The sequence below is a fragment of the Sarcophilus harrisii genome, chromosome 5 (genome assembly GCF_902635505.1).
Source record: "Sarcophilus harrisii chromosome 5, mSarHar1.11, whole genome shotgun sequence".
In the NCBI taxonomy this organism is placed as follows: Eukaryota; Metazoa; Chordata; class Mammalia; order Dasyuromorphia; family Dasyuridae; genus Sarcophilus; species Sarcophilus harrisii.
Genome location: NC_045430.1, coordinates 171,067,005 through 171,087,526, shown reverse-complemented (window position 1 = coordinate 171,087,526; position 20,522 = coordinate 171,067,005). Strand labels below are relative to the sequence as shown.

The 20,522-nt window shown below is 32.2% G+C and overlaps 1 protein-coding gene across 1 annotated transcript in view; it reads left to right on the top strand.

Moving 5' to 3' along the window:
* Positions 1-18,090, top strand: part of WASL (WASP like actin nucleation promoting factor) — a 97,412-nt gene extending 79,322 nt beyond the window's left edge. The window contains exons 9-11 of the mRNA XM_031938949.1: positions 10,020-10,546; positions 13,687-13,795; positions 16,124-18,090. Of these exons, the coding sequence (XP_031794809.1) occupies positions 10,020-10,546; positions 13,687-13,795; positions 16,124-16,185 (698 nt within the window). The 3' untranslated portion in view covers positions 16,186-18,090. The remainder of the gene's footprint in view (positions 1-10,019; positions 10,547-13,686; positions 13,796-16,123) is intronic.
* Positions 18,091-20,522: the final 2,432 nt, after the last annotated feature.

Genomic DNA, 20,522 nt, shown 5'->3' with positions numbered 1-20,522 from the left:
AAAGTGTTAGGAATTGTGCCAGAGACACTAAACCATGCATATCTTTTGACTTGGCAATACCAATGCTAAACATATACTACAAAGAGATTACACAAAGAAGACTATTTATAGCAGATCTTTTCATAGTTGCCCCAAATTGGAAAACTAAGGTGTGCCTACTTATTAGGAATTGCTAAAGAATTTGTTATGTAAATATTCCATAAGAAATGGCATGTCATTTAACATGTATAGGACTGCTTGCTATCTGGGGGAGGGGGTGGAAGGAGGGAGGGGGAAAGTTGGAACAGAAGTGAGTGCAAGGGATATTGTTGTAAAAAATAACCCAGGCATGAGTTCTGTCAATAAAAAGTTGTAATTATTTAAAAAAAAAAAGAAAGAAAGAAATGACATGTCATTGTCAGAAAACTAGGAAGGCCTCTGAATTGGTGCAGAGATGATTGATGAGAAATAGGAACACATTTTATATAGTAATAACATAAAGACACACAGTTTTAAAAGACTTTGGAGTTCTGATCAATGCAGACAAGTTCCAGAGAACTGAAAATAAAATACACTATTCATCTTCTTCCAGAAAAGTGATGAAAAAGAGAAAATAGGTTTTTTTGGACATGACCTGCATCCACACAGGAGAGGGAGAGAGGGAGGGAGACAGGGAGGGGAGGGGGAGAGGGAGGGAGGGAGAGAGGGAGGGGAGGGGGAGGGGGAGGGAGGAGAGAGGGAGAATATGAATGTGTGAATGTGAGTGAGAGTGAGAAGAGAGGAGCAGAATTGGGGAATTGACTTTGAATACATAGGGATAAGTGTGAAGATGTAATCACTTTTATGATTCCAAAATGGAGGAGATAATGATAGGGAGCTATTTCTCTAAGTTTGAGCAGATTTATTGATTCCAAAACAGAAGGAATAAGCAGTGTTATCCTTATTTTATATTCAGATATTGTTGGGAAACAGATATTAGTGTCCCCATTTTATAAGTGAAGAATCTGAGATTAATTGACTGGCCCAGAGTCAGCTCATAAGTGCCTGAGAAAGGATTTGAGAAAGGTCTTTTAGGTTCCCGGGCTAGCACTTTTCTGCCTAGGCAAGTCTATATTGGACTTCTTTAAAAGAGGCAAGCTGTCTGAGACCAGAGGGATGATAGTAGTCCCATGGTGTGTTCTTCTCTGGCCATGCTGCTGCCAGAGTTGTGCTTAGTCTCTCTGGGCACCCCAGTTTAGGAAGGACGTTGGTAAAGTTGTAGGTGCTCAGAGCAGATCAGATTGACTATAATAGTAAAGACCATCAAAGTCATGCTGTGCTTGGGTCAAAGAGAAGACTTTTGAAGCTGAGGCAGAGGAAGATATGGATGTTAATAACTATCTGGAGGTATTTAAAGTGAGATGAAAGAGGGATCTAACTTTTTTTTTTTCTTTTGTGGGCCTCAGAAGTCAAAACTAGGCAGCTGAAAGTTACAGAGGAGCAAGTTTAAGTTTGATAGAAGAAAAACCTTGGTAAAGTCATCTAAAAGTTCAACAAGCAGCTGAAAAATGTTAACCTTCCCCACCTCTCCTCCATTAAAAAGTCATAAAATGAAAATTGTTGACTGGCTTGGAGTTTAGAGGAATCTTCTCATTTCTTTTAATTAATCAAAATTCCTTAAAATTTTAAACTTAAATGCAAAAAAAAAAAAAAGAAAAAAATGCTTTGTACCAAAAGAGAGGATTCCATATAAAACACTAAAGAAAACCTATGTAATAAATACTACACATTATTTTCAAAGCTGTCAGACTTTTCTTTGCTTCTTTGTAGATTTTCTGTTGTTCTCTGCTGTTTATTTTTATTTCCCCTCTCTTCCTTTGTTGTGGTTTTCCTTGGAGGGCAGCCTTAGTCTTAGTTGAAATAAATAATTACTTCGAAATCTCAGCCAGCTGGTAAAAGTTGCAAATGTTTATTTCTCCTTACAAATTCACCCAGTTAGTTGAGGCGTATCTCTCTTCCTGGCTCCAGGAGATCTTGTAGCTTTGTCCTTGGCTTCTGCCTCTGCTTTCTTCAGCCTCCAGCCAGCTCCGAATCATGGCTTCTCAATCTCCAGTCTGTGGCGATTAGTCTTTTCTTCCAGAGTGTTCTGTCTCAGAGCCCTGTTGATGTTCCGGAGAAATTCCTCCTAGCTCCAAGAGCTTCCTTCATTTATGTGATCTCCCAAAGGTTAACTCCACCTTCTCAAGGCAGGGATTATAGGTTATCTCCCAGAGTGCTCTCTGGTCCTGAGGGAGATGTGAATTCAGCTCTCATACTAGCCCTGAACTCTCATGTGAACTCCATTGAGTACTTAGATACTTGAGCTCTCTAAAGGTGTGAACACAAGCATTGTTCAATCAGTTCCACCTAATACCTTGTTTCAAGTTCTGGACCAAAATCACATCAAATCAACTCCAATGTCTTCACACTTTGTAAAAGAGTCCACCATTCCTTCTCCCTTCCCACCAAAAAAAGGCTACAATTAAGCCCTGGTATATAAATATAGATACCTAGAAACATATACATATATACTTATGCACACATCTACACTTATATATACTTATATGTAAGATACTTATTTCTTATACTTGTTTCTACTTGTCATCTGTTTTCTCCTTTATAAATCCAGGTCCTTCCATGTTTTTCTAAATTAACTAGCATGTCATACCTTATACCACAGCAATATTCCAACCCAGCCAAATGCTACCTGAGAGACTGGTTTTGAAAGGTTTTCCCCAATTTTCTGCATTTCTTCTATTCTTGGCTATGTAGTTTTTTGTTCATGTAAAAATTTTTTTAAATTTAAAGTAATCAGAATTATCCATTTTACACTTCTTACCTTAAGGTTTGATAACCCTGAATCAACTTTATTTACATCTTTTTTCCCTGGATTCTTTGAAGTTCCTAATCTTTTGTTCTTCCAAGTGAATTTTGTTATTATTTTTTTGAACTCAGATTTTTTTTAAAGTAATTTATTTGAGATGGTAATTAATAAATGGGTTCATTAAGTAAAATTGTCTTTTTTGTTGTTGTTGTTATATTGGTATTACCTACCCATGAACAATAAATATTACTTTGGCTATTTAGATTTTACTTTTTTAGTATAAAAAGTATTTTATATTTATGTTCACATAGTTCCTGTGTCTCTCTGATAGATCAACTCTCAGGTATTTTATATTATCTAGTTATTTTAAATGTTCTAAATAATGAATAATAATGGTGACAGTGTAGTTAACCTATTTTTTTCTTTTGATTAAATCTATTTTAGTTTTAACTTTGAGCTCATGATTACTACCTCTGCTTTTTTTTTTTTTTTAATATGATAAATTCTATTCCTGCCCTTTATTTTATCTTTGTGTGTATCTCTCGTTTTTATTGGGCTTCCTGAAAGCATCATTGTTGAACTCAAATTTTTACTCTAGTATCCATTTCCATTTTATAAATAAATTCATCTCATCCATATTCTAAGCTTATCGTGTATTTTGCTAATAATTATTAGTAATAATAATTGCTAATGATTAATCATAACTTATAAATAATAGCTTATTGTATTTTCCTCCTTCCTGTTTTTCCTCATTGATCTCTATCCCTATTTGCTCTATCCCTCTTCACTCCTTTATTTATACCTGCTATTTTGTCATCTCCTATTTTTTAATTTACCCACCCCTCCAAGAGTCTTTGCCTTATCTTCCTCCTACCTTCCCCACTTGCCCTCTCTCATTTCTTTCTGAATTTAAAGACTTATATACATTCTCTCTGTCCCCCTCTCCTTCCCCCCCCCCTTTCTTCCTGCCTCTCTCTCTCCCCCCTTCTCTCTCTATCTCTCTTTCTCACATACATAGTTCTTTCTTTAACCCATTCCCAATGAAAGTAATGTCCCGGTACTACTTGCCCTCACCCCTGCTAGCTTCTTCTGTATCAATTTTTCTTTTTGTGCCTCATTTGTATGAGATTATCACTCCTTTTTTTTCCCCTCCCTACAGTTTTTTTTAGAATCACTCCATCATACTCAGTTCAGCCGAAACTCCTCTTTCAAACTACCCAAATAATTATGAGTCATAAAAGCTCACTTATAAGAAACTATTTGACCTTGTTGAGTCCCTTATTATTGGTTTTTTTATATTTATCTTATCTTTCTCTTAGATGTTATATATCAAATTTTCCCTTAAGTTCTGCTGGTTTTGTAACAGATATCTGAAAATCTTTGTGTGTTTAAAAAGTCCTTTCCCCCCCCGCCCCCCATTCAAAATTATACTTTTCAGGGCAAATTACCCTTGGTTTTAATCCCAGCTCTTTTTGCTCTATGAAATGGAATATCCCAGGATCTATGGTTCTTCAACATCTTGGGTAATCCTTATTTTAGCTCCATGATACTTAATTTTTTTCTCTTATTGCTTCCCATATTTTCTCCTTAATCTGGAAGCTTTGAAACTTGATTATATGATATTTCTAAAAGTTTTCTTCCTGGGATCTCTTTTCTATTCTGCCTTCCCTTCTTGGTTTTCTAGAACTTCAGGACAATTTTCTTGATAATGTCTTCTAATATATCAAGATTTCTTTTTTTTTTTTAATCATAATTTTCAGATAGTTCTACTATTCATATATTCTTTCTCCTTGATCTGTTCTCCAGAACATTTGTTTTTCTGGCATGATGTTTTCACATTCTCTTTTATTTTTTCATTCTTTTGATTTTGTTTTATTATTTCTTGGTGTCTTAGAATGTCATTTGCTTCCTTTTGCCCAATTCTAGTTTTCAAGGAATTTTCTTTACTAAGGTTTTGATTTGCTGTTTTAAATTGGTTGACTGTCTTTTCTTTTTTTTTGATTTTCTTGGATTGCTCTTTTTTCTTTTTCTTGATTTTTTCCTCAATCTCTCTGACTTGATTTTTTAAATCTTTTTTTTTTTTTTTTTTTTTTTTTTTTTTTTTTTTTTTTTTTTTTTTTTTTTTTTTTTTTTTTTTTTTTTTTTTTTTTTTTTTTTTTTTGGCTTGGGACCATTTTACATTTCTAATTGGAAAAGGAGTGGCTTTTTTATTAGCTCCATTATCTACTTCTGAGTATGAACCAAGATCTTAAGCCCATAGGAGCTTTATATAGTTTTGGTTTTTTTCCTTGTCTTACTCAATTTTATTTTCATTTTTTAGTTTTTATTTTATTTTGTTTTTTGCAGCTATTACTGTAATCAAGTTGTAGTGACAAGGTGTAGGGAATAATACCCCAGACCACAAATCCTTCTACTGTTATTTTCTGAGGTCTGTCCTGGGGCTCACCCTTGGGTTCTCTGGAATAAAGTTTGGTTTTTAATTGAAGAGAGAGCAAATCAGAGTACAGAGAAATTAGAATGTAACATCTCAAGAATAATATAAAATTATTGAATCAAGATCTGTACAAAAGTAACCTGAATACACTACCTCTAATTATAGGGGTTTCAAAAAGAATAAAAATTATTCTCAGGTTTTCCTTTAATTTCTATTAATTTGTTTGAATTAAGTTACTCATAAAGTAATCTGTTCTATATAGGTCCACCACAGTGGAGTGGTATGTATATGGGCTGTTTCTTTACCTAATGTCACTAAAACATGCATGCTCTGGTATGTTTGTCCTTCAAGAGACAGTATTCACCAACATTTTCCCAAATCTGATTTTTAATCAAGTTATTTTTATTTGCTTGGATCAGTGGTTCTATAGATTTCAAACTTGAAGAGATTATGTTTAAGGAGAAATAATTAAAATTTGCAATGAACCTACTAATGGGAAAATACTTTCAAGTATTTACATATATCATTATATTTAGAGATAGCCCTTCACATTCATGTTATTTATACAAATTACATAAAATATATTTATGCAATATCTCTGAAATACTAATGAAAATAATTATATTTTACAAATGCCAATCCTTGTTTCATTGTGCATGAAGTTTTGCTTGTGTTATCTACAATTCTAACAGTTTGTTTTGCATTTTATTTTTGTTTACATGTTATTTTGAATGTTTAAATAGTAATTTTTAAAATAATGTCCCATTTCTAACATGCCACATTTCTTTAAGTAACGATTATATGTATAAGATGCATTACTTCAAGATTCTTTGTATTTATAATTCTGTTCTAATTGGAATGACCAAAATTTGGAGAATTCTTATAAGTCTCTATTTTAGTATTGAACACAATGGGCTTCACTTAACTTTTTAAAGTATTTCCACTCTCTTGATTTCTTACATGGGTGGTATCATTGGTAGTCATTTTTCCTACTTGGCTTCAGTCTTGCACTTTATTAAGCTTTAATCATAAAAGCAATTTTTGTTTGTGATTATTTATTTGCTTTTCATTTCATTTATTTTCTTTGTTTTAAAATCTGAGGTATACTTTCATTCAGTTTCTGGTATACAAGCTGACTCTCTTTCTTTTAGTGGTACAGTTTTGAAAATCCATAAGGCAGTCAGCCTTTCTCTTGGTGGTATGTAATTTTTGTTTAGCAGACTTCTCTTGCATGCAAAAATAATTAACCCCATGCCAGCAGTTTTTTAACATTTTTTATTTTGGTGTATGGCATGTGTTTTGGAGTTTTGACTTATATATTGTATAAACTATGTACAATTTTTCTAGTTAATTTGTTTTCCTATGTGTAGTTCAACTTTTCAGTAGTAAATAAATACACTTTAAAAACAGTTTTTATGATTGTGTGGAAATGTCTATATATGTAAAATATTTAGAAATTTTATTTCAGAAAAAAGTATTTAAAAATCTAACTTAACCTTTAAAAATGTATTTCATTATCTCACTAGGACTTTTTGAAATAGTTAAGATTTTCTTTTTATATGAATACAATCAGGTAGGCCCAATACATTAATGGAAGGTTTTGCCATTTGATTTTTTCATATGATTTTCATCTGTTGTTTTAGCTACATAATTTAAGAGAGTTAATTTGGTGCACTTAGGAGTTATATTTTCCATTTTACATATCTAAAGTACTGGAGTTACTTAAGTGAAAAGTCAATATTTTCTTTATAAATCCTAATTTAATAGTATGTGTACCCTAATATTAAGTTCTGATACAAAAAATGATTTGCATTTTGGTACCCAAAATTCAAGCTTATTAGAGAAAGTATCATGAAATTGTGCTCTGTCTATATGTTGGATGGTATTGTTAGTTTTAATTAAATTTAATAGATAAGCAAGGCTGTTCTAAGCACTTGATTCTGTTTGTTCAAATAGTAACAGGAAGCCAATCATCATAAATATTTTCTTGTATTTCCTAATGTACATGAATAAGGTTATATTTATTTTAATAGAAAAGAGTAAAAGGAAGACTTCCTTTCTTCATCTTTCAAAGGTTGAACTGAATCAGTTAAAAAACCTTTTTCTTTCTTTCTTTCTTTCTTTCTTTCTTTCTTTCTTTCTTTCTTTCTTTCTTTCTTTCTTTCTTTCTTTCTTTCTTTCTTTCTTTTTCTTTTTTTTCTTTCTTTTCTTTCTTTTCTTTCTTTTCTTTCTTTTCTTTCTTTTTTTAATACTAAAGAGGCCAGCATCTAACAAGTAGAAATTTTATGAATCCATAGTCTTTGTTTCTATCCAAGGGAGAAATTTTTTCAAATTTCAGACACTTGATAAGTTTGGATTGTTTCCAATGAAACCAAAAGGCCATTACAGATGTAATAGAAAACTTTTTGAAATATTTTAACATGAAATTGAATTAATTGGTGTTTTTAAAAATAAGCTTAATCGACTCAATTCTATTTTGTTGGTCCAGGAAACGTGGACTTTACCCTCTAATTTTCCCTATGCAAATTAACATATTTGCAGGTTTCTGTACCCTTAGCAAGTCTTCCTCTTTCAAATAGTAGTGGTGAGGAAAAGTATTTTCACATCAGCCTCCATACTTAACAGTATAGAACAATACAATAACCCCTAGCCAGATGTGTATTTCTGTCCTCTAAACCAGGAGGTAAAAAAAAAAGCATAGAGACCATAAAACGCTATCTATCCCCTTGACAATCTATTTTAAAGTAGCTTAGTTCCCCTGTACACAGGGTTAATGTATACTCTTGTACAATTTACATGAATTAAGAAAAACAATTTTCTTATGTTGACAGTAATTTTTCAGTCTATGTAGTTACTAAGCCCTAGAAAAACTTTGGGGGAGGGAGCATAATTTTATTTTTATTCAGCATTTCTGGTTATAAATAGTTGGGAATAAATAATTGAAGAATAGACAGGGATAATTCAAAATGCTAATACCATCTGAATTTGCTTTACCAATATTCCTGGGGTCTCTGTTTTGGCCATAAAGGTAAAATTGCATTTTGTTTTTGTTTTTTTTTTAAAAGATTTTATGGTTCAGCAGTAATCTAAGATGAAATCACTTTATATTAAATTGTGTTTGTTTATGAAATGGTTTTTATTTTCTGGTTCCTGTGTATCCACTGAAATAAATCTGAAAGAAATATTTTTCCTTTTTGAAATATATATATATATGTGTGTGTGTATATATATTTCATTAGGAATCTTTTACCTTTTTTTATCTGTGGTACAGTAGCATTACTGTTTAAGTAAATTATATTTATATCATGACACAATGTGCCAGGTAAGTTTCAAGTTTTTAAAACTATTGGCAATTTTGTGTCAATAAAAAATAATATGTAATGGCTAGGTTTTCATCATAAAATAAACATTAATTGTATGGTCTTATACTGTTCATTGAGATTGTAATATTTTTCTGAAAAGTCTTTGAACACATCACTATATATGAGGATTAGGAGGAAAAATGATTTCTCTGTAATTTTGATATTGTTTCAGTTCTCTCACAGAGATATTTGAATACTGGGTCTTTTTATTAGGCCGCTTTTTTTCTTGTTAGATACTGTAGAACCTCAGAACATAGTTCATTAATACCTGAATGTACTCTTAGTACATTCATGTCCCTTGAAACAGAAAAGTCTCCTTTTATAGATTCAAAGGTGGTCCTACTGAGGTTCTTAACATTTTCTAAAGGGATTCTTCCACTGTACTTGATTTTATATGTCTAATTAGGTTTGCTTTTTTTTTTATTATTATATGATATAATAAAAGGGAAAGAAATCTGGGCAATAGAAGGAAAATAATAGCTTTTGGAAACACAAGGCTTGGGTTCAAGTACCTAATCTTAATGCATATACTCTTGTGTCACTTTGGGCTTTCTTGTTATGCCTGAAATTCCCCATCTGTAAAGTAAAGGGGTTGGACAACAAGGTCTTTTGATGTTCCTTCCAACTCTAGATTTGTGATCATGGGCTATGTCTAGTCTAATTGTAATAGATGGTTTGGGGAAGTTTACTGGGTTTGTTTTACATAGACCTCACTAACTTGTCATACATTTGTTCACATGAAGAAAAGAAAACTTTAGGTGGGCAAATAACCCCTTACATGTCCATTAGAATTACTGACTGAATGCAGTAAAATATGGAAAGGAAAAACAAAGAATTTTTAGTGAAAATTAGGGGAGAGGAGAGAATTAAGCATATTAGTGGGGTTTTTTTGTTTTGTTTTTTTAGCAATGTAGCTTGATATGAATGTAAGTAAATAAATCTTAACATTTGACATGATATTTGACATTTAATTCTGAATGCAAATTGACTCTTACAAGAAACCAAGTGATTTTTGATGCTTTAAAAAAAGGGAGAGGAGTAGATTACTTTCTATTAAAAGTACAGATTTTTACCCATTGACCAAAATGTTTATATATTTATACTTTTAGGCTTGTCTACGAAATTTTATAAACTTTTAATTCTACCTAATATTCCTGTACTCTAGTTTCTTTAACATTATAATGTTATTGTCCAGAAAAAAGAAAGTATTATTTAAAATTAGGCAAAATTAGAATTTTAAAGAATCTTTCTCAGGACAGTGATATCTTATAAGTGAGATGCAGAAGACTATATATATTTCTAAATGCATGTTAAATGAGAGAACTTTTTCTATATGACCTTTACAAACATGTTTTGTTCTTTTTAAAATTGTTAAATTTTTATTTTTTTTTCTTTATTTTAGCACCACCACCACCACCACCACCATCAAGAGGCGGTCCTCCTCCACCACCACCACCTCCACATAGTTCAGGCCCTCCCCCTCCCCCTGCCAGAGGACGAGGAGCTCCACCCCCACCACCTTCAAGAGCTCCCACAGCTGCTCCACCACCTCCACCTCCCTCTAGGCCAGGTGTTACAGTCCCACCACCGCCTCCAAATAGGATGTACCATCCTCCTCCTCCAGTCCATCCCTCCTCAGCACCTTCAGGTCCTCCCCCACCTCCTCCACCCCTCTCAGTAGCTGGCTCAGCAGCACCTCCACCTCCACCACCTCCACCTCCACCTCCTCCTGGTCCCCCTCCTCCTCCTGGCCTATCCTCCGATGGTGACCATCAACTTGCAGCTCCTTCGGGAAACAAAGCAGCTCTCTTGGATCAGATAAGGGAGGGTGCCCAGTTAAAGAAAGTAGAACAGAACAGTCGTCCAGTGTCCTGCTCTGGAAGGGATGCACTTCTAGACCAGATACGACAAGGTATTCAGCTGAAGTCTGTAAGTATCGGTGTTATTTTTATTTTGGATTACTAGTAATAGATCATTTTTTAGTTGTTAAAACATTGTTCTGAAATGCATTTCATTAAGTTACTTTCTCATAAAAAAACACTAGGGAAATTGTTAAATATGCTGAAAAATTCACAGGAAGTTCAGTGAACCCTCCAGATCCTAGAAGAATTACTTAGGCATTAAGTTAAAAGGTGTATATTTAAAATGCTTGAGAATAACTGAGCTGATACATGTTAGCTCATAACATTTTATCTTCAGATGGTATCTAACATCTTGATGGCCTGTCTTCAATAATAATGGTAATTACAACTGGCATTTATATAGTATCTACTCTGCAGACATTGTTGTGTAAACACTTTCTATAATTATTATCTCATCTGATCCTCATGACAACCCAATAGGTAGGCTTTTATTATCTCCATTTTACAGATGAGGAAACTGAGGCAAATAAATTCAGAGTCACACAGCTATTAAGTATCTGAATATCAGTTTCCTGATTCCAAGCCCAGTGCTCTATCTACTGTACCACTTAGCTTACAAGTGAGGTGATAACTGCTCCAATCACAATTCTATATGAAGGGCATAGAGTTCTGTCTGTCATGTCTAGGCCAATTTTAGAAACATTGTTCTTGACTAACAATAGTTTTCTAAATTTTGGGTTGGAGTTTTCGAGAACTTGGTGTTTTCTTCACAAAGGCATTAATGCTTAAAAAGTTATCAAGGTGGCTCCAAATGGCTCCAAAAATTATGAATCTCTTGTGGAATGATCATATCCTATTTAAAATATTAAATAAAAATTATTAAATAAAATATTAAACTTTTCCTATACTGGGAACTTTTTATTATGACAGACATTTTATTTTCAAGGTCACCCTTGTTTCTTTGTATATTTTTCAGTATATGTGTACATTTTCTCATATTTATTTTGCATCTTATAGGAGCTTATGAACTTCCCTCTTAGCAACCCTGTGAAATATGTGGCAGAAGTGATTTCCTCATGATCACAAAGTTAATAAATAAAAATAATAAAAGTAAGATGGGAATTTGATGGTTGTCTGATAGTTCCTTTTGGGGACAACTTCATAGAAGTTGAAGAAATATAGATTATGGACTGTTGGCTAAGAATTGTCTCAATCCTTGTAAAAACCAGATTGTAACAAGAACAAAAGAAACAATAGCATAATAGAGTGCTAGACTTTGGAAGTCCAGAAATCTGAATTTAAAACCTGTCAAGTGACCATAGACAAATCATTTAACGATAATTTATCAACTCAGGTGATTCTTTTAAGCCCACAAACTGCTTTAAATATTTTGTTTTGTTTGTTTTCTTTGAACTTCAGTTTCCAATAACTTTACTTTTCCCACCATCCTCATGGGGTACTGAAAGCATAGCAAGCTAATATTATAGAAAAATGTAGTTATTGTTGTCATCATTCACTTCAGAACCACACTGCTCCTAAGTCTTCTGCTTTTTCAGAGTCTAGTCTTTACTTTGTACCCTTTCCTCACCCCCCTTTTCTGTTTCCTCTTGTTGCTTTTACTATGACTTTCCTTTCATTGTCCCTTGTTCTACATGTAAAGCATATTTCTTTTGTATTATATTTAGTAATCTCCATTTCATAATTTTAAAGATTTGTGAGTACTTTATATTTTTATCTCATGAAAAAATTCAATTCAATTCATTGAACATTTTTCAGTGTCTTTTAATATACCAATTATTATGCTAGGAACACAGAGAAAAAGGAAACATTCTTGTGTCCAGGGAGTTTTCCTTCTACTTAAAAGAAACAGCCTATACTTAAACAAATAATATTAAACTTATACAAAACAATTGGCAGGTGGGGGCCAGGAATAGCTGGAACTAACCCTGGAAGGAATCAGGGATGTCCCTTTTTGCCTCTATAAAATTGATTGATTACATTAATTATTACTTTTTTTTCCCCTCCACGTGGCTACATTTTCTGAAGAAAATGGATACCTAGGCTTAGGCTTACTTACATAGTGCCTTATTTTCACATTTGAAGATACAAATTATATTTTAGTCAGGCACAGAATTTTATCCTAGACCACATTTCATTACGTGACCTTACATCATCATTTAAAATTAAAAAAACTATTAATAGTTCTAAATAACTAAAGTTCTAAATAAAGAAAGAACTAAATAAATAGTTCTATAAAATTTCCCAACCTTCTCTGGATTGTTTTGCTCTAAAATTATGAATCTCTTGTGGAATGATCATATCCTATTTAAAATATAAGTAACTTTAAACAATTTATTGGAAGTATTCAAAGGGTTGCTCACATACATGTTTACATTTACTTTGTATAATGCTCTCCCCCCAACTCTATCATATGCATACACATATTTAAGAAATTTACTTTTTCCTCTTTGTAGCAGTTCATATGTCTGATTGCCCACAGAGGCATTTTGAGAGCCATTGTTGATACATTTATTTATTTATAGTTTTGTTTAAATACAGACTTTGATGAAAATCAAAGAAGTACTTTACTTATAGCCATAATTTCCCCTTGAGGTAATATATACTTGGCAAGGCATCCACCACAAATGATTGTTTTGTTAAGGGGCCTTTTCCTACATCAATAGAGATTTGTTAATGAAACATGTTTTTCCTTTGTGAACAAAGTTTTCTGTCATTGCTACTTTAGAATATTAAATGGAAAAAGTTTTTTAATTCCAAAAACTACTTTTGCATTTTCTGAAGACTGAATCAAATTCATTTCTTTATAATAATTGTAATGTTAGTATCCAGAACTTTAAATGTTGTGGGAGTCGCCTAAAAGTTGTTCCTCACCTAAAAGACTGAATTATGTTCAAATAGCAATCATCATATTGTTGTGAACACCTAATTAAATGCAACCATGTAACAGTAGAAATATTTCCTATTTGTTTTGAGAATATACTATAAATAGAAGCAGATATGTTTAAGTTAAACTATATTTTAAAAGAGAATACTTGTACATCTCTAAGATTCCTGTTCACTTTTTACTTTTACATTGTTTCCTTGTTTTTGTTTTTGTTTTTTTTAAAGAAAGGAAGGAAAAAGTCTCAGCTAAAGCATGTTATGCTTTTACACATATTCTTTTTATTTTATCTTTCTTTTCCAAAGGTATCTGATGGCCAGGATTCTGTACCCCCTACACCTGCCCCCACCTCAGGAATTGTAGGTGCATTAATGGAAGTAATGCAGAAAAGGAGCAAAGCCATTCACTCTTCAGGTATAATTTCTGTGAAACCCATTGTTTACAAAATATGTATTTTTGCTTCTTGTGCTTAAAACTATCTCCTGAGGGTGTATGCTCTATTTGGTGATGTTCTAGGTTCTGTATCAAAAACTTATTGTCCGCATAACTAGAGTTATGCCCATAACTTAGAGTATGGGCAACCTTAAGCCATTGACACAAATATTTATTTGGAAAGAGGGATTCAAGAATATGCTGTTCTAATCTTATATCTCTATAGCTGCAGATAGATGTCCATATAAAATTAGCCTTTAGATTGTTATATACATTCCCATTCTAGGAGATTACATGGAGTTTGGTTTTTTTGTGTGTTTGTGAGGGTGGACAGTTATTTTCTGGATTGAGTTAGAGATACTCTGTTTCTTCTTGTCATTTTCTAAATGTAGATATTTGACCATTAACTTATTAAAATAGGATCAAAAGTAGTATAACTCTTCTACTTTGTTCATACATTGTAGGACAATTTTTATGTGGTAACAATAACTTTCAAGCTGATAAAATTGAACAGAAACTAATATATCCTTGTTTATTTTACCCGAAAGCATGTAAATCTCCTGTTTCTTTTTTGAGAATTACTTTGGGATCTGATATGTAGAAATGAAATAATCATAACTAATCAATTCTTCCACAAACTAGTTATTGATGTTGACGAAACTTTGATTGCAGTACAATTTTACTAAACCACCTGAGAATGTTTATTGACATTTACTCACTGTACTGAAGAATGTCACTCCATTTTGTACATGTCTCATGCATAACAATTAGATATTAAAATAATATCAGGAAATAGAATAGGAATTGAATTGCATCATATGTTCTCAACAAGATAAAAATTAGGAGGTTTACTCTCTGAATATTTGTAGTATAGGTAAAGTTACTGGGAAATACATCTTCTGGTGTATGGATGACAACATGGTATAATAGACTGAATATTGAATAATCAAAAAACTTGTGGTATATGTTTCTCCCTCCTCCTCCCTCTCTCCTTTCTGTCTCACACACAGACAGCTGAGTGCTATATAAAATAGAAGTAAAGGATTTTAAAATCAAATCTAAGATTTGGTTTAATATTATGGATTTCTAAGTGCTATTTGAGATTAGCATTGTTAGTTACTTCTCAATGGTGGATTCTGTCTTACGTTTTTCCTCATATAGACGCTACCAGTTTATTCCACTATAGTTAGACAACATCAGCAAAGTAATCCAGATATGTTACATGGTACATGTGCACAAAGTAGAATTTCTAGAGGATAGCAGGCCATACCATACTTTCCTCCTATAGGAAAATTATCAGAACTTTAGTGTTGACCACTGAAAAATGCCTAAATAATTAATGAAGTAGTTCAATCCTGACTTCCATATGTTATTATTCTGAGATACCTTTTATAAGAGTTCACCTTAAAAAATGAATGCAATTGAAATATTTCCATTTCAGTTACTTATTCATATTACTTAATATGTGCTGTATTGCACTGAATTCTGTGTACATTTTAAAATAGAAATGCTTACTTAGGAACTTTATATGGTAATTTTTCAACCAGTCAGCCATAAGAATGGTATGTTATTTGATCTGTTTTTTATTCCATATGTCTGCCCTGCAGGGCATATATAACAAATGCCATTTCCTCCCCCTCTCCACCTACTAAATTCTTATTAACTATTTCCTGAATCAGATCATTAATGATTGTTCTTTATTGAATTTAGTGTATTTTTCCTAAAAGCCTCTCAATGGAAGTTTTATGAAATTTCAGATTTGGTGATTTGGTGATGGATAGTTACAGTGTTTTCCATTTCATTAGAAAAATCCTTAATCTTTGCATGGTGACATATTTATTATTCAAAGTTTAATTTAAAATTACTTTGGTCAGTTTTAAAAAATGATATCCCCTAGTGTTAATCATTGAATTAATGTAGTGTTTTGTTTTAATCTTTCCTGAATTAAGTTAATTCAGTTACAAGTAATTTAAAAAAAAAAAAGATGACATGACATTGTCCTGATACTAAAATTGAATATCAATCAGTAAAAAACTTAACTAGATTCCAAACACTGATGAGCACTGACAATACAGTGATAAAAATGTAACAGTCCCTGATATCAAGCAACTTCTTACATTCTATTGAGAAGGTGAATGTATCCATAAATATATATAGAATATGTACAAAATGGATACAAGGCAGTTTGAGAGGGAAATTGCAGACTTGGTTTTGTAGTCAAGGAACAGAGAAAGTGAATTCAATAATTGAATGTTATTTGGACACTTTTGTAAATAAATAATCATCTTAATGATTTTCTTGTATTACTAGATGAAGATGAGGATGAAGATGAGGATGAAGATTTTGAGGATGACGATGAATGGGATGATTGATCAATATATATTATATATATATATTTTTTAAGGTGAAATACTAAACACTACTTTCTGTCTATGGATTCTGTAAAATTATCATGTAAATGTTTTACCAATTTGCTGTATATTTTTGTTGCCTTTTGCTTTTTTTTTTTTTTTATTAATCTGTGCAATACCTCATTTAATCTGTAAAGGTTTGTCATAATCTTCTAAAAAGCTACTCCCTGTTTCTGTGTGCAAGTTTACATCAGAATGCTAAATTGACTTGTGAATATTGTTTATTCCATCCATAAGGGAGTTTAAATGTTGTTAAATGAGACTGACAAAAACCTTATTGTAATTTAGTTATAATGCAAGATGGAAAAACACTATTTTCATACCCTACTTTTTCTGTATCTAAATTTTCTTATTAAAAATCTAGTATAGCACTACATTCTTTTTAAGTAATACAGACAGTTTATTTAACCCCTTCATTTTCAATACAATGCTATGTGAATGTTGAGACTGATACATTTGCACAGTTCTCAGAACATCATTATACTGATGCAATTTCTCACACTTCAGCAATATGTTTTACATAAAATCACTAGAAAAAGATAGTTGTGAAAAAATCATTACACCTCTTCTGACATAGCAGTATTGTCTGCTATTAGCCAGCAGTGATCATTCAAAGCTCAGGTTCCTAGGAGCCCTTCTGCACCTGGAGTAAACTGTGGGATAGTGTTTTTGCTATGATACATTTAACAGCATCTTCCTGGCCAGCTGGCAAGCTTAAGGCTTTACTCTTTCTTATGAACAAAGTCTCCAAGTTGCCGGGGCAATTGCTTGACTTATTTTGAGGTCAATTTTTATGTGTTTCTGAACTGAAGGGCTATGTTTGATGCTTGTTTCAATAATGTTGGGTTAAATTTACTTTAAAGTTGGGAAACTAGTGTATTAATAAAGTGAAATGAAGTACTATCATTCTACAGTCTGGATGGATTTAAGGTGCTCATGAAATTTCAAACACTAAAACAACAATCCAGAGAAGAAAATAATGACAAACATATACATTAGAATTTTGACACATAGGTACTAAATTTTATTGAAATTTTCTCAAGGTATTTGTCGGACATGAAATGATGAGTAAATTTTTTAAAAATCTGAGGCCTTAAAATGTGAAACTCTTTGGAACACAAAATTGAAAAGAAATAGATTTTTCTTTTCTTTATTGCAAACCTAAACATTTTATTTTATGCATACTGAAAGGTGTTTTTTTTTTTTTAATTAGGGTTCCCTTTATCTCAGCAATAGACTGATATACCCCAAAGTGGGTGTTTAATAGCTACAGCACTAATTAATGGACCTACAGTAAATTTTAGTTAGAAAATGATCAGATTTAAATAATATACAGCTTTTCACAGATTGAGTCATATACAGAATGTAGTTAATTAAAAAAAAAAGTATCTTAAAGTATTTCAAGACTATGGTCACAATATCAAACTAAATTTTAAGCTATCCAGAATCATACTGACCAAACCCTAGTATTGGCATGATCTTGACAGGCTGGTCCTGCGAGATATGACTTGAATTTCTAATCCAGTTATCACGTAATCTCTATTGATCATGCATCTAGTTATCATATGAAATAATTTAAAAGGTTTTGTTGCTGAAAGCAGTAAGTGGGGCAGTAAAAGTTAAGTTATTCAGAGAATGTTAACTTCCTTGCAAGAGTCATTTAAGCACATGGGAAAAATTCCAAACTTTTGTTTCTTGCAAATATTAACAGTGCCCTCTGCTGCTAGAAACCTTTGCTTGCTTTGATTTTTATTGTGGCTTGAGCTCAAATGAGTCTAGTGTGGGTGAGGCTGAACAACCACTAACCAATGAAATTAGGAATTTGTGCACATGGAAAGTAAAACCTTGTGATTTTTTAAAAAAATAATGATTAGAATAGATTTTTATTTTGGATTTTAATAAGATAATCTTAGATAATCAGCATCTCAAGTTTTCTTTATAACTGTGTTCCTTTATTCAGATTTAAGTTTTCTCTTATCCTTTGGTCAAGAAATTCAGGATTTCTGTAATGAACATCAATGCATAATGTTTATTAAGAAATCCTAAATTGTAACAATTCTAGAAAAAGAATGTTGGGTTGCTTATATTTTACATTGAAATGTAATTTTAAAAGCTGTTTGTCATTTGCCAAAAAAAGGCATTTAACTTTAGTTTCTTTACTGAAAGGGGAAAAGAAAAAAAAATACCAAAAAAACAAGGATGTTCTTTGTTGCACAAAGTCTGGATTACATTTGGTTTAAAATAGGAGATCTATATAGTTCAGTCCAGGCATGAAGACTGAAACTGTGATTTGCTAAGATGTAAAGGCTGCATGTTTCAGCACTTCATCATTTGCACTGTGGGCAGAAGATAGTGTTTTCATAGCGTTCAAATTCACTATCCCTGCACATTGTCTGAAAGCCTCGCATATATACTCCAATTAAATGATTGTCTGAATAGCCTTAGCATTTAACAAACTAGCATGAGGCTTTTTGTATCTAAACGCTATGTGATAGACAATATCAGCTAGCCACTTATTGTATGTATGAGATTCATAAAGACTTTCAATCATTCAAGTTTCCATTTATCAACTGAAATTTTGTTTAGTATGTGAATTTTTGAAATGTACAGTGAATAGGATGTTGCACTGGTGGCAATTCATCATGGAGCATAATAAAATTAATTTGATCCAAATAGTATAAAAAACAGTGTGTTTTTTGATTCACTTAGTGTTTAGATTGAAATAGTTGAATGCTAGAGGGAAAAAAGGTGGGAAGAGGGTTCTGTATTTTTTGCACCAGCAAGGTCTTTGAAGCAATAAATGACCCCTCAGATTTTCAGTAGGTTTCAAGTCTTTAAAATGATTATACCATTAAGTAAACACATTGAGCAGGAGAATGTGACAGACACCCTTTTCTATTGGTGAATGTGACAGCTGCTCAGCAGCTCTCCTGGAAGCAACTGCAGTAGTTGAGTCTACAGTGTTCCCACACTTCAAGGTCAGATTATTTGGTATTCTTCAGCATACCAGAATGACTATGAAATGTTGAAACTTGCCAACTCCAAAGAACAGACATTTAATAAGTTTTATTCATAATTTTATTAAAAGCCAAGAATTGTTACATATTTTATACTTAAGTGTAATTTAATGAACATTCGAATTTTGAGAAATAATGAGAGTGCTCATTTTGGTCAGGAAACTCTGCTTTCATCTTTAAATGGAATAATGTGTTCTATTGATCCAGACACAAATGGGCGTCTAAACATTTCCTGAATCCTGTGTGTGGGGGTTGCCTTCTGGAACCTTAGCCAAGCTTAGCAAAGTTTTCATGGACAAGTTAATGTTGGAAAGATTTTGCTTTTTAATATATTCCCATTCAAATGTGAACACTCAAAACAAAACCTGCTTCAAAACCAGAGAACGATTAATTTTTTTAAAGGATATTTTGAGAGAGAAATGGCTTACTTGTTTTTTGTCTTGCATCAGGTTTTATCTTATCATTAAAGAAGTTTCTGAAATAACTTTTTACTCTCTTTAATAAAATACATAGAGGCCAAGGACAGAGATAAAACTTATTTATAGTACAGAGGAAATCACATATAGACACTATGGAAAAGAGGGGGTGGGGTTGTTTGCTTCAGCTTATTAGTGAGATTTCTCTTTGAAAGATTTTATCAGGGAAATGTTGATTTAATTGATCATTAATGCAATGAAGATAATAATTTTTTGACACAATCTTTTTATTTAAAAAGTATTCACTAATCAATTCCTAGTTTTAGGCTTCATTGGCTAGGTAGAGAAGAGAAAGGAGCAGATCATTTAAATTTTTAAAAATTTAAATATTGAAAAGAAATAAAAATATTAACACTAGAATTATAAAAATAAAATATCCTGCCTTCAACAGTTTACATTCTACTTGGGGGAGAGGGAATGTGGGCATGGGGGGGAAGGAGAAGAGAACATCATCTACCCAGATAAATGAAACAACAATTTTATAAAAGGCAAAAAACTCATCATTCAGAGATTGGCACAAACTTCACAAAGGAGGTGCCACTTGAGCTGAACTTTAAAAGAAGATGCTTAAATGAAAATAAGCAATAATACCGTTAATTTTTACATCAGTCATTTCTGGATAACCCCATATTTTTGAGAACTCTTCTGAATAAAAACAGCAAAGCAAAACCAATGACGGAATGCATTTGCCACATTCCATAGCCATAATCCCTCAACTCTACTAAAAAGAGTAGGGTACGTATATGAGAATTCATTTTTAATAAATTTTTTTCTAAATCATTTAAAGATAGTTTTCACCATTTTT